The sequence below is a fragment of the Callithrix jacchus genome, chromosome 8 (genome assembly GCF_049354715.1).
Source record: "Callithrix jacchus isolate 240 chromosome 8, calJac240_pri, whole genome shotgun sequence".
Classification (NCBI taxonomy): domain Eukaryota; kingdom Metazoa; phylum Chordata; class Mammalia; order Primates; family Cebidae; genus Callithrix; species Callithrix jacchus.
The window spans coordinates 99484598-99498659 of NC_133509.1; the positions used below are offsets into that span (position 1 = coordinate 99484598).

General features: G+C 49.6%; 1 protein-coding gene across 5 annotated transcripts in view; it reads right to left on the reverse strand.

Moving 5' to 3' along the window:
- The window catches only part of SPTB (spectrin beta, erythrocytic), a 137407-nt gene that overhangs the window by 69891 nt on the left and 53454 nt on the right, over positions 1–14062 (reverse strand). For 4 of the 5 annotated variants that reach the window (XM_078335107.1, XM_054240020.2, XM_078335109.1 and 1 more), the window contains one exon: positions 10310–10508. In XM_078335107.1, coding sequence (XP_078191233.1) covers positions 10310–10457 — 148 coding nt within the window. In that variant the 5' untranslated portion in view covers positions 10458–10508. Of the gene's footprint in view, positions 1–10309; positions 10509–12962; positions 13169–14062 lie in introns of those variants that run through there. The other variant, XM_078335110.1, reaches the window with a different exon arrangement.

Sequence of the window (14062 nt, forward strand, 5' to 3'; positions counted from 1 at the left end):
GAGGTTCTAAGATTATAATACTACAGGTAACATTTAATATATACACAGTCCTGGCCTGGCATGGTGGCTCGCCTGTAATCCCAGCACTTTGGGAGGGTGAGGCAGGTGAGTCACCTGAGGTCAGGAGTTTGAGACCAGCATGACCAACATGGAGAAACCCTATCTCTACTAAAACTATAAAATTAGCTGGGCATAGTGGCGCATGCCTGTAATCGCAGCTACTTGGAAGGCCAAGGCAGGACAATCGCTTGAAACCCTGGGAGGTGGAGGTTGCAGTGAGCTGAGATTACACCATTGCACTCCAGCCTGGGCAACAAGAGTGAAACTCCATCTCAAAATATATATATATAAACATACACAGATCTATAGTCATACATCTATAGACATTAAAATGTCCATATGAGACTTCAACAAAATCTCTGGTTTTCTTTTTCTCATCTTTTCTATATTAAATATATTCTTGTTAATAAAAATGTTTAAAAGATATCAAAGTAATCACCTTATACTTTATTTATTTATTTATTTGAAGCAGAGTCTCCCTCTGTCAGGCTGAAGTACAGTGGCACGATCTCAGCTCACGGCAACCTTTGCCTCCCAGGTTCAAATCTTGTGCACCAGCCTCCCAAGTAGCTGGGATCACAGATATTGTGCCACCACACCAGCTAATTTTTTGTACTTTTAGTAGAGACAGGGTTTTGCCATGTTGGCCATGCTGGTCTTGAACTCCTGACCATCCTCTTTGGCCTTCCAAAGTGCAGGGATTACAGGCATGAGCCACTGCACTGCCTTCTATTGCATTTTTAAATAAAATAGGATCTCTATATATTATTGCAAAAGAAAACGAGTTATCATAGATCAGTTTAAATCAAAAAGTTTTTTTTTTTATTTTTGAAGAACGCTAAAACCATTATCATCTGGAGTTGGAAGATGATAATGGTTTTAGAATGGCAGGGAGGAAAAAGTAGGTCATATCCAAAGCCCCTCAGGTGGAAACTGGCAAGTGTGTATGTGTGTATGCATGTGTGTACATGTGTGCAGGTTTCAGGGTGGGAAGCAGTGAATTTATCCAGAGCAAGGCAGCTGCAGGACAGTTTAGGGAATGTGAACATTATGGTCCAGAGGTTCCTAAGTAAAGCAGCACCTCCCAAAAGTATGCTGAAGGACAAATATTCTAACTGCCGTGTGTAAATGGGATTGGACAGGGGAGAGGCAGGAGCTGGGAAAAGCAGCTCAGGGGCAGCTGCAGAAGTCTCTGCTTGAGGGGATGTGGCCCCACTGACGTGTTAACTATGGTAATGAAATGACAGGAGCTGATTTGGAAAACACCACAGCCAGGGATCAGCTGGCCCTGGCAGGTGACAGTATTTGGAGGAGGTAAGACAGAAGCAGACATGAGTTCAAGATTTTGATTAAGGAGGCTCAAAAGGCTGGTGTTGGAAGGAAAAATGGGAAGGGTCATTTCTGGTAGGGCATGAAGGAGCACATAACATAGCAATGAAGAACATTCACAAGGGCCCGAGGGCTGCAGCCCAAGCAGCGTTACAATGACTTTAAAACCCTGAGCTCCTAGTCCTGTCTTGGCCACTTCCTGGACAGCTTCCCCACAACCTTCCTCATCTCTAGGGGGATGACAACAGCTATATCCTGCCTATTTCACAGAGTGGGTGAAGGGTCATGGAAATGACCTGAACAAAAGCACCTAGAACACAAAGCAGCTGGACAAATATCAGGCATTGTTGTCTTGCATGCAGGTGGTGGCTGCACAGAGAGATTCCGCTCACTGAGAACATGGGCTGCAAGATTCAAGATGGTCCAGGACTTGGCCTCAGCCTAAGTGATGTCTTTAGTGAACAGAGAGAGTTTCTGGAAAAGCACTGAATTGCTGAAAAGGATCTGTTCCCTTCCCCATCTAGGAACCAAAGCTACATGGTTCAGGGTAAAGAGGCACATTGTCAACACCACTCCATTGGTGGCTTCTGCTCAGAGTGTCAGAGCTGGAAGTGACTTGGGCATCATCTAGTTCAAGACCCTGGTATTCCAGGTAGGGATAACAAGGCCCCAAGGAGCAGAAGAGTGACTTGATCAAGGTCTCCTAGTGACAGTGGCAGGAAGACAGAAGAATAATAGTGCCAGGTAGACCATTTTCTCCTCAACTATGAGCTCAAACTGTCTTATCTTTATGAGACTTCTGCACAGCCTCCCCACAACCTGTTCTTCCTACAGAGGGCGATCCTTAGTAGTCCTAAAAACCCAAATCAAACCTGTCGTTTCCCTGCTGAAAGTACTTAGATGGGCTGGCAGCAACTCCTGCCCTCCGCCGTCTACTGAAGGCTTAGCTCCTGACCTGAGGCCCACAGCTAATGCCCCCTCTCTCGGACCCTTCAACCCCACCACTGTTTTGCAAAGAATTCCCTTATTAAACTCCACAGCTGCCCTTTTTGAGTTTTATTCTGTTTCCTGCCAGGACCCTGGCAACACCAGTGGCCTATCGGGCCTGTGAGGTGGCCCCTGCCTGCCCCGCATCACTACCACCCACCCTGCGCTCTGACTCAAACATGCTTATTCCCTGAGCTGAGCTGCAGCTTATGTTACAAACTTTACAATTCCCAGCAAATCTTCATAGCATTTGTCATAATTTGCCGTGCACGTGTGTCTATGCACACAGACATGTGTGGGATTATTTGATCTACCTCTGTCTCACTAGACTGTAAAATGAGATTCTCTGGTTGATCTACTTTTCCGAGTCTGAAGGCCAAAGGGTTTGGAGGCAAAATGCTCCTGGAGACTCGGCTGCTACTAGCCTCCTTGTCACTTTCTCTCAGTGACATGATATAAAGGGAAAATGGAAAATTGCTACAGATGCTCTGAAAACAACACCCTTGGCACCTCCTCAGCCAAGCAGCAGGCGGGGGACCTGTGGGGCAGGGAGAGTGGGTGCTGGCTGCTCCTGAGAGCCATAAGCACAGTCAAGGCCTGGTGTCACAGACTGCCCTTGGGAACAAAGCCCACAGAAATGTCCCATCCCAAAGATGGAGGAGGCTATTAACATGGCTCACTCAGACTGCACTGCCCGGGGAGAGAATAGAGTCTTATTATTAACCTCCATGTATTAATATTTGATAAAGCATCTTCACAATGATAGATAGCAGTCACCCATAGAAGGGAAGCAGGCATGGTTCTGTAAAGAGTTCCGAGAGAGGATGAATAGCTTTTATCAAGAGTAGCAAGGGACAATGGAAAGTGTCATGTCCTGGGCAGGGGAAACCTGTTCTGGGCCACACAGTGCAGGTGGCATGCTGGCATCTCTTGCAGGTTTATCTGCACAGGTAACTGGCAGGTTTATCTACACAGCGTCCTGCCTGGGTGCAGGGGGACAATCTCGCCATGGCTGACCTTCCAGAGAAAGCTGCTGATCCAATATTTTTCTCTCTGACATTAAAATGATTGCTGACAATTATAGATATTTCTGTGGATAGTATATTGTCCCCATATATAGTCTCTAAATAAAACTCCATTTTATGTTTTTAAATCTGAGAAGAAAAATCATTAAAAACCTCCCATTAATGAGACTACCATCTTTGCTGGTTACAGGTACCTGGAGACAGACATGGGGACCATGGACAGCTGGTGCCTTGCCCTCCAGCAGCTGCACCTGAATCTCTCAACTTAACAGAGAAGCTATGGATGCCCATCCACTGGGGTGAGGCCCTGCTCCCTGAGAAATCACTCATCATCTGGACACAAAGCCCTCCTAGGCAACCAGGGCATCTGAGATCAGCATCTTCCTGTACACGAGGGGAAAGGGGCCCAAGGGAGAGGCCAAACATGTCCTGAGGACACTCTCAGGGCCTTTCATCAGCAGAGTTAGGAAGAGGCCTGTACCACCCTACCCAGGGAGTTCCTGGCAGCCAAGGAGGTGGGCAGGGACAGGAGCACCTGAGGAACGTCTGCCAGCCACAGAACTTAACCTCGGCGCCTGCACACAGTGGGTCCAGAAGACAGTGAAGGTTGAGTGGCAGCAACTCTGTGCTTCAGAGTTCAGGGTCGCAGGCTGTAGTGTACCTGCTGCCCCGCAGCAGGCTCGGAATTGTCCTCAATCAACCTCACCCCTCAGCCTCATCTCACTTCCAGGAAGAAAGCTACAAAGAGACAATGTAGAAAGGAAGGTCATTTCCAGCTTGTAGCACCACTTGGATTTGAATGTAAAGGCAAAACCTGAGAGGGGAACACAATTCTGTGCACCTGGTTTTAAAATGAGAGGCCCTGTTTAGTCAATCCCTTGGTGATTGCTCAACAGGCCAAAGAACATGAAGCTGTCTCTTCAGTGCAGGGAGCAGTCCGGAGCCTCCTGAGAAGTCCAGGCCCTTCCAGGAGGCTCTGGACTGCTCCCTGCACTGGAAGATGCCTCTGCGAGCCGAGGAGCTGTAAATCACACAGCGGGCAGGGGTCTTCCCAAATTCAGGTCTTCCAACCGCAGGTCATTAAATGGAGATAGACCTAGAGAAACTGTCTCATCTGGAAAAGCATTTGATGAGACTCATCATCCTTTGGTTTCTTGGGCCTCACATGTCACCCAGCCAGATGGCAGAGACACAGCAAGGGTCCTGGACTGGGTGGCCTTATGGAGAGAGAGACCTGTATGGCACAGGGCTTCATCTCATGGGCATCAGGTCTAGGGGAAGGGGAAAGGCCCAGAGCCTCAAGCACAAGCATTAGCCTGGTTTCATTGGTTGGCTTTTTCTTCCAACTCAGACTTCCAAGGCAAAGGAGGGTGAGGGTTAAGAAGAAAGAAACAAGTTCTGGAACAGGCCAAGGTACATCAGGCAAGGAAAAAGACCAAGCTCATGATCTTGAATGTCTGAAGTTGGGAAAAGAGAAAGGTCAGAAAACACCTATGGGAGATTTTCCTAGTACTAACATTATCTAACATTCACCCAGCATGCCAGATGCCAAACTGTGTGCATGGGTAAGGCAGGGGAGTGGAGGGAGGGAGGGCAGGGAAGAGAGAAGAGGGGAGTGAGGCTGCTGCACAGGGTTTCTCTTTTGGGGCATCTTTCTACAGTGTTCCTCCGCTCTCTGCTCTTCCAGCTGGGCCACGTCTGCCCTGACGCAGCATCCTCACCAGAGTCACTGGAGTCTGTACCTAGGTGCAGGGGAGGAGAGGAGTGTGCAGGCAGGCAAATGTCTCCTCTGGGGTGAGGAGAGGGAGACAGAGGGTGGGCATTCTGACTGGTAAGTTCCCTGCAGCCTGCAGTGCTTCATTCTTCATCCAGATGGCCATGAAGGCTCATCTGGAAGCTCCCAGTATGGAAAAAGGAAGGAGAAGAAATGACATTTGTGGACAATTAGGGGGACTCTAGGAGACGGTGGGGGGAGACTTCCTATTGAAACATGAAGGCTGGAACCATTTGGAAGGATAGGAACATGGGCTTTTCAGCTGCTACTCTTTCTGTAATCCCTCAAAACAGGTCCAGAAAGTAGGGAGGTGCCAGAGGCAGTCATCAAAAGAGAGAAGCATGGTCTCCAGTCCAGGAAGAAGCCTCAGGGCTACCTGCTACTTAACCTCGTGTCAGGCAGCCAGCTTAGAGACTGATGTTAAAATGCTAAATTCTGCTCAGGGATCTATAGGGCAAATATTCCTGCTGGGATCCCAGCCCTCCCCTTGGCATTGCCAAGGTCAAATCCACCCCCTTAAAGGAGACTTCTGCAACATTTTCCTACCCATCTTCCTTTTCATTTCAGTTAGGCTGACTCCCAGTTTCATACAGAAAGTCATTCATTCTGGAGAGAGGTCAGGTTTTTACGTACTAGGACAGAATAGCCAGATGGCTTGTTTCTTTAGGTTCAGGAAGGAAGACCTGGTAGTAGTATGAAAGGCAGAATAGAGAGTATTTCCTTTGGAGTTGAGAGAAAGTTTACTTAAGAGGCAGAAAAGATCACATCCAGTCACCCAAATTCAGGTCTTCCAACCGCAGGTCATTAAATGGAGATAGACCTAGAGAAACTGTCTCATCTGGAAAAGCATTTGATGAGACTCATCATCCTTTGGTTTCTTGGGCCTCACATGTCACCCAGCCAGATGGCAGAGACACAGCAAGGGTCCTGGACTGGGTGGCCTTATGGAGAGAGAGACCTGTATGGCACAGGGCTTCATCTCATGGGCATCAGGTCTAGGGGAAGGGGAAAGGCCCAGAGCCTCAAGCACAAGCATTAGCCTGGTTTCATTGGTTGGCTTTTTCTTCCAACTCAGACTTCCAAGGCAAAGGAGGGTGAGGGTTAAGAAGAAAGAAACAAGTTCTGGAACAGGCCAAGGTACATCAGGCAAGGAAAAAGACCAAGCTCATGATCTTGAATGTCTGAAGTTGGGAAAAGAGAAAGGTCAGAAAACACCTATGGGAGATTTTCCTAGTACTAACATTATCTAACATTCACCCAGCATTTTATTATTAATAAAAACTTTAATAAACTATCTTATTTGCTCTTCACAACAACCTTGAGAAAGTACTACCATTCCCATTTTTATAAAAATGGGAAAGGAGTCAGTGATCCTCCATTGCGGTGGCATTAGAGGCGGAATCAGTACTTGAATCTGGAGCTTGTGACATGTTCCTCTCTACCCCAGGTCCATCGATTTCAGAAGAGGATGCCAAGCCAATCTCCCCAGCCTTGCCACATATACCTATGAAGCAGATCACTGCTATCTTATAAGCAACTCAGGGCTGAATGCCCTCCTTGCCTTAATATTCCTGTGAATGGGAGAGTGGCTGAGAGCTCCTGCTCACTAATGCCTCTTTTGAAAGGCTGACCCCTGCCTAAACTGCTAAGGTGGTCCCAGCAACAGTACTGAAGGGAAAAAAAAGTCAAGACATTGAGACTAGGAAAGTTGACACATTCCCTTCCTCCATTCTGCCTACCTAGCAGGATGGGCACATCTGGCTGCTCGATTTAGACCTTTCCAAAGCTTTAGCTCAAGCCCAGGTCACTCGGAGTGGCTTCTCAAGAGAAGGAAGCCAGTAAACCACTTAGATTGGTTTTGAAAATCTTGAGAGGGCCTCAAACTAACATGTTTACTTGTTAGCCAGATGTTTTGAATCATTAAGGCCCAGGCGTGCAACTCTACATGCAACTCTATGTGCTGTGGCTTTCCCTCTCCCTGGGGGCACTCAGATTCTCTGGTGAGTCTGATGCATGCTCCTGGTGAGGAGTAGGCTCAACTAGGCACAGCCAAGGTCATCAAAGGCTCTTTCCTGATCTACCAAGATTGACCACTAAGCACAGAGTCTTGCTCTGTTACGCAGGCTGGAGTGCAGCGGTGTAATCTTGAGTCACTGCAACCTCTGCCTCCCAGGTTCAAGTGATTCTCATGCCTTAGCCTCTTGAGTAGCTGGGATTACAGGCACATGCCACCACCCCTGGCTATTTTTTTGTATTTTAGTAGAGACGGGGTTTCGCCATGTTGGACAGGCTGGTCTTGAACTCCCGGCCTCAAGCCATCCACTCACCTCAGCATCCCAAAATGCTGGGATTATAGCCATGAGCCACTGTGCCTGGCCTTGTGCTTGCCTCTTTAACCTATCTCCACCAACTTCCCAAGCAGCTCATAAGACCTGGCAGCAACATACACAGGCCAACTGGAGAAATCCAGGGCCCTTCTGCCTGCCAGAATCACATACACCCTTCAGTTCCCAGCTCAAGGACTGCCTCCTCCATGAACTGTACCCTGATTCTCCCTGCATCTCTTCTTTGACTCTCTCATTGCTGTTTATGTGCCCTTCCTACAGTTCTTCTCTAATTCTATGCATGCTAATTAATTGTGAACATAGTTCATTATTCCTTAATAGATTATAAACTCCTGAGAGACAGATATTATATTAAATTCATCTCTGTGGTTCCCCTTTCCCCTTTCATGTTTGGCCAGGGGTTTAGCTTTAAACATAGTAGGAGTACAAAAAGTAACTGTTAAAAGAGAATCTACCTTGGTTTCTGAAAAAAGATAAAAGGGCTGGGCGTGGTGGCTCTTGCCTGTAATCTCAGCACTTTGGGAGGCCAAGGAGGGTAGATCGTAAGGTCAGGAGTTCCACACCAGCCTGGCCAACATGGTGAAACCCCAGCTCTACTAAAGATACAAAAAAATTGGCTGGGCATGGTGGCACATGCCTGTAATCCCAGCTACTCAAAGCAAGAGAATCGCTTGAACCTGGGAGATGGAGGTTGCAGTGAGCCAAGATCACGCCATTGCACTCCAGCCTGGGCAACAGGGCGAGACTCCATCTAAAAAAAAAAAGATAAAAGGATCTCTGCACAAAGGCTAGTCCCCACTCTTACCTTGCTTTGGCAAATCTTACAGAATATGGTACCCCTCTCCCTCCACCTGGATTACCAGGGTCATTGCAGCTAGATTCAGGCAGCACAAAGATATAAAGAAGGTAAAATCAGACAGACAAAGCCAATGGTTCCAAGTTTGATTATTTAAAGGGGCTTAAATTAACACACACAAAAGCAATGGGTCACTGCTACAGTCTGTCCCCAAGGGAAACCAAGGAAAAATTTTGTAGGGTCAAGGAGGGTAAGAAGGAGATGAGGGAAGAAGAGTTTCTTGTAAAGATCAAGGACACCAGGGGTGATGCCTGAGACCCAAGTGGATTCCTTGTCATGACCAGCGAGATGACACAATGCAGCATTCCTTTCCTGGGATAAGAAGCCCCTTTCACTCCCAAGGTGAGAGGTCTTTAAGGTCCCAGAGGGGCCCAGGGTCCTACTCAGGCTTCAAGGTCAGCCGGGGACTGTGGGATCTGGAAGCTGAGGAGAGGGAGGGAGGGAGGGTGAAAGAGGATTACTTCGACCTTCAATTTGGGCCATAAGGTATGGGGGCAGTGGGAGAATCACTCCAGAAAGTATTTATGGGGAAGGTTGTGCTCTTGTTAGGAGGCGGAAGATGGGAACAGTCAGTGATGGGGAAACAGGTCCAGTGTGGGCTGCTGACTGGTGGGTCAAGTGAAGGAATCCACACCAACACATACACACAATCCCATGTAACTCAAACTCTCTTACTGGCCAAGGACTTAGGGTTGGAATATAGTTACCCTGGGTCAAGTTCAGGGAGGCAATAGTCACAGGAGTTGGAAAAAAACAATCCCAAGAATCAGATATCAGCCAGCAGGGGGAGGAGAAACCATTTCTACTAGAGATTTAAGATATTCTCCACCCCCACCCTCCCTCTCTCATGCTCTCTCTTTCTCTCTGTCTCTCTCTCTCTCTCACACACACACACACACACACACACACACACACACACGGCAAAAGAGAGAGAGAGAGTAAGGTGGAGAATATCTTAAATCTCTAGTAGAAATGGCTTCTCCTCCCCCTGCTGGCTGAGGTCTGATTCTTGAGACACACACACACACACACACACACACACGCACAGGAGGCAGAGACAGAGAGTGAGAGCGGGGAGATCTATTATGAACCTGCTAAGCAAAAATCTAATTCCAGTTTAAGGATGAAAGGTTTCATAAAGAAAATCCTTCCTGAGGCAGTGGGGAGGATGTTATTTGCTCTCAATTTCCTATCCAATCACTCCTTTTGGGACCACAGAGAGGACGATGATAGTTCCTCTCTCCAGGCCCAGGCAGGAAATCGGGATGCACCAGGAGGCCCCATGCACCTGCACCCAGCTGTCCAGCCCTCAGACACTGCTTTGCCAGACTTTCTTTTTTTTTTTTTTTTTTGAGACGGAGTTTCGCTCTTGTTACCCAGGCTGGAATGCAATGGCGCAATCTCGGCTCACCGCAACCTCCGCCCCCTGGGTTCAGGCAATTCTCCTGCCTCAGCCTCCTGAGTAGCTGGGATTACAGGCCCGCGCCACCATGCCCAGCTAATTTTTTGTAATTTTTAGTAGAGACGGGGTTTCACCATGTTGACCAGGATGGTCTCGATCTCTTGACCTCGTGATCCACCCGCCTCGGCCTCCCAAAGTGCTGGGATTACAGGCTTGAGCCACCGCGCCCGGCCCAGACTTTCTTGTACTTCTCACTTTGCCACAGGTTACTCAGGACAGAGGCAGAGGGCAGGCCCCACCTGGTCCCAGCTCCAGCACCTCCTTGCTTCTCAGAGGCCCTTGGGGGCAGAGGCTGCCTGAGCTTGTGCTCCCTCCCAAGGGGACCCCTCCTCCCTGAGCCCGGCAAACACGTCTCCATGACTGCCATGCCAGGGCTCACCCAACGCACACAGGGGATTCACACTAGGTAGGGAGGATGTGAAGCCTGTGATTGTGGGAATGCCCTCCAACCCCTGCAGCCCCAAACGGTACCTGCCAAGGCCTTGATCCGGGACCTCTCAAAGAGCCTGGCTGAGCTGTTGTCATTATCCAGCTCGTCGTCTGGGGCATCCCAGCGGGCATTGATCCGGCTGTACGGTGGCTGGTTGCCCACGTTTTCAAACTCTGTGGCCGATGTCATGTCAGCAGGCTCTCAGCAGTTCCGCCTGCCTCAGTCTTCATGGAAGGGTCCCTGGGGGACAGCAACACAGTCAGGGTTAGCTCCCTACCTCCTCGGACTTTTTCTCAGGGGAAACTTATTCAGAGCATCCAATGTGAGTAGATCCTGGCGGGAGCAGCACACTGTGTCATCTGCCTGGGCATGCTTTCCTACCAGGGTCTCTGGGTCGTTTGTCACAAAATATTGCAGCAGCAGCAGCAACAGTACCAGCGGCGGCAGTGGGGACAGAGAGCTGCGTGTAGCAAGGGTCAGGACGGCCAGCAGGTGGAGACGTCAGTCGCAGCCAGCCACTTCCTCCAGACCCGCCACCCTGCTGCGGGGGGCACCCCAGGAGAGAGGAAGCTCCCCTATGAGCCAGAGGCTGTGGGGCACTTGCTGGGGAGAGCAACCCTCACCCTGCGGACTGGGTCAAGACCTAACCTGGTGGGGGAGATGGGGACAGGCCAGGGGAGGGGAGAAGATGGAAGTCAGCTGAGTCTGACCCAAATAGGAACCATGGGGAGAAATGGATGAGAGTTAAGTCACCACTGACACCACCAGACTGGGATAGCTGCCCTGGGGAGACTTCGCTCCTCACAGAGGCTTCCCGAGAGCCCTCTGAGTTCCTTCCCAGCTGCTGGTATTCAGAAAGCTGACCTTGCATTTTAGAGCTTTTTTGAAGCGTGACCAGGTGCTCAGATGAGGTCTCCTGTTGAATCCCAGGACAGGCCAAGCAGCCCAGAGGAACCTTCTGTCCTATCAAGCAACCGGCAGTCGGGGCATCCCACAGATAAATGAACCGTCCACTGCAAGTCCATGCAATGAACCAGAGCATCAGGAGCACTGGGTCCTCCCTCACCCGCCATTCCTGCTCACTCATGCATTCATTCATTCACAATTAATTCAAATATGTACTAAGCTCCAACTAGATGGCAGGCACTATACTAGGCAAAGGCAAGTAAGACAGGAAGGTCGTGTCCTCATAGGGCCTGGATTCTGGTGGTGGAGACACAAAATTAAACAAGCAACTACAAGAAGGTGTGATGTGTGTCATGGCTGGCTAAGGTGGGGATTTGGCAGGGGCTGGTGTCAGGGAGTGGGAGTCGAAGCTTATTCCTAAAGGAAGGTTGGAGGGACCAAAGGTGGGAAGGGACAAGCGTCCAAGCAAAGGGACGAAAGTTCAACCAAAGCAGGTGCAAAGTCCTGAAAGTAAGAAAGAACATAGCAAGTTTTGGGAACCTTATGAAGGCAGGGGTGGGGTCAGGGGAGAAAAGTGAGGAGGAAGCTGGGGGGGCCAGGCTCAGTCTTCAATGTTCTGAGCCTTAGGAAAACTAGTAGCTTTCTTCATCTGTACCTGCCATTCAGTCCTCTTTCTGGGGAGCTTAAGGGACTCCAAGATCAACTGTGTAAGAAAACAGGGGACCCAGAGCCTTCACAGCCAAGAGAGTGAAGTGGGAGGTGGGGAGGCTATGAAGCAGACCTGTGATGGGTGTAGACAGCCAGTGAGCTGTGAGGGAGAGCACTCCCTCTGTGGGTGTGTGCACCCACACCACACATACAGGCTCACCTCCAACACGCTGACACACACCAGCACACACACATACACCCACCAGGCACACACTTGCGGAAGCACTGAAGCACATTCACCAGCCCAAGCGTAATGGCAGCAGGGCTACAGCCTTACTTTTCAGATACAGACTCAATTCAGACTGCATTTTCCCCAACCTGATGAATCAATCCCACCACATCCTTTTGAGGTGAGACAGGAGCCAGGATTACCTGCCCTAATTGCCTTGGGAGAAAACCAAGGCCTGCTGCAGGAGGAGGCCTCCCCAAGGTCATCCAGATAATGGCTGCAGCAGCTGGAACCAAAGGCCAAACTGGAGCCTGGTTCATCCCCCTCGGTCAGACAGGTTTCGGGAAGGCAGGTGGGGAAAGGACACAATGCATAGGGACAGAGGGCATTTCCCAGCCACCACAGCTTGACAAAAATGTTTGCCACTCAAGAGAAGGGAAGGTGCAAGGTGGGAAAAACCAGTCATCGCCCTGAACATAGTATGCCCCACCATATGCCAGGTCTGTGCCCAAGGCCACCCTTGTCCCTCTGAACAGCCTGTCCACTTCTGCAGATGGACTTGCTGCTTCCATGGCTGAGATTTCACACCCAACTGGCTGGACAACCATAGCTGAGAAGGATCCCCCCGGACCCCGGACCCCCGGACCCACGCCTTTCCCTACTTCCCTTAAGGGAAACTACCACTGACTTGGTCTCTGAGACAGAGGACTGATAGGCTGACCACCTCCTGTAGGGCCACAAGCCTGTCCAGCAGCCCCTGAGAAGGGCTGAGCTGCCAGACGCAGGAGGTGAGGTGAGATCAGACCCTGAGTGCAGGAAGTAACTGGACCCTGGCTCTCCTCATTCGTCCTGGGCTATTTTTAAGAGTGGCTGAGAGAGGCCCAGGCCGTGGAGCTGGAGAGTGAGATTACCTTTGCAGTGGCTCCGTAAATAAGTCTGCCCCAGAAAGATGAGCCTGAGGAGGCCAACCAGCAGGCCCAGCGTTCAAGACAAGATTGATGGCCCTGTGTGCAGGAGAGCGGCAGCTCGACAGCAATTCATCCTGCTTAAAAACGCCATCTCTCCTGCAGCCACGGCTCAGAGAAGGCAGCAGCCGGGCAGCAGCTCTGCCAGGAATGGGAAGAGATGTATGTGTGTGTCTAAATATACAGCTGGAGTTTTTTTATTTTTGTTTTGGAAAGAGTCAGGTCCTTGAAAACAAACACCAAGGAAAGATGATTCAGAAATGAAAGTGAGGCCCCTTTCCTTGTGCCCCTCTTCCCCTGACATGCCCATTCCAGCCCCTTCCCAGATGGCATTCCATCAGAGTCAAGCGGGTCATGGGACTGGCCGCTGCATGGAGATTGGAAGCTCTCAGGGAATCAGATGTGAGAGGCAGAAAGGAAATAAATAGGAAAGCAGGAAAGCTACAGATAGTTAACAAAAAACAGACACGAAGATACGTCTGTCCAAAACCAGACAACCCATCCTCAGTGTCACCACATCTTTTTCCATACTGTTACCATGGCCCCTCAAAAGCCTGGCTATAAAGAAACCACCATGACTTAAAAAAGCAGCCTATGATGGGGCTCATGGCGGGGACACCTAATCGAATGTGGAGCCATGGAAATGACATTTAAGTGGCTACCTGGGGGGAATTTGGAGATGAGATGATCTGGTCTCATTTTCAAAGATATAAGTCATCTGCACATCTAGAGTGGCCTTCCATGAGTCACAGAGGACCGCAAATACATGGCTAAAATTAGACCTTAAATTCCACATCAGGTCCATCAGTAAACCCAGGGAAAAAGGCATAAGAAGTTCCTTGTTCCATTCATTCCCCAACTTACCCACAGGTTCCCCAAAATTCCTTCTCTAAACCCACCTGACCCTCATCAAGTATAGGTGAGCCTTCTCTTATCTGTGTGACTGTGTGACTATGTGCCCAGGGAGCTCCACTTGCCCCATCCATCCATCCACCTGCTCGTCCAGCAGCTCCAAATGCAGAGTCCAGAGTCATCCTTACCTACCT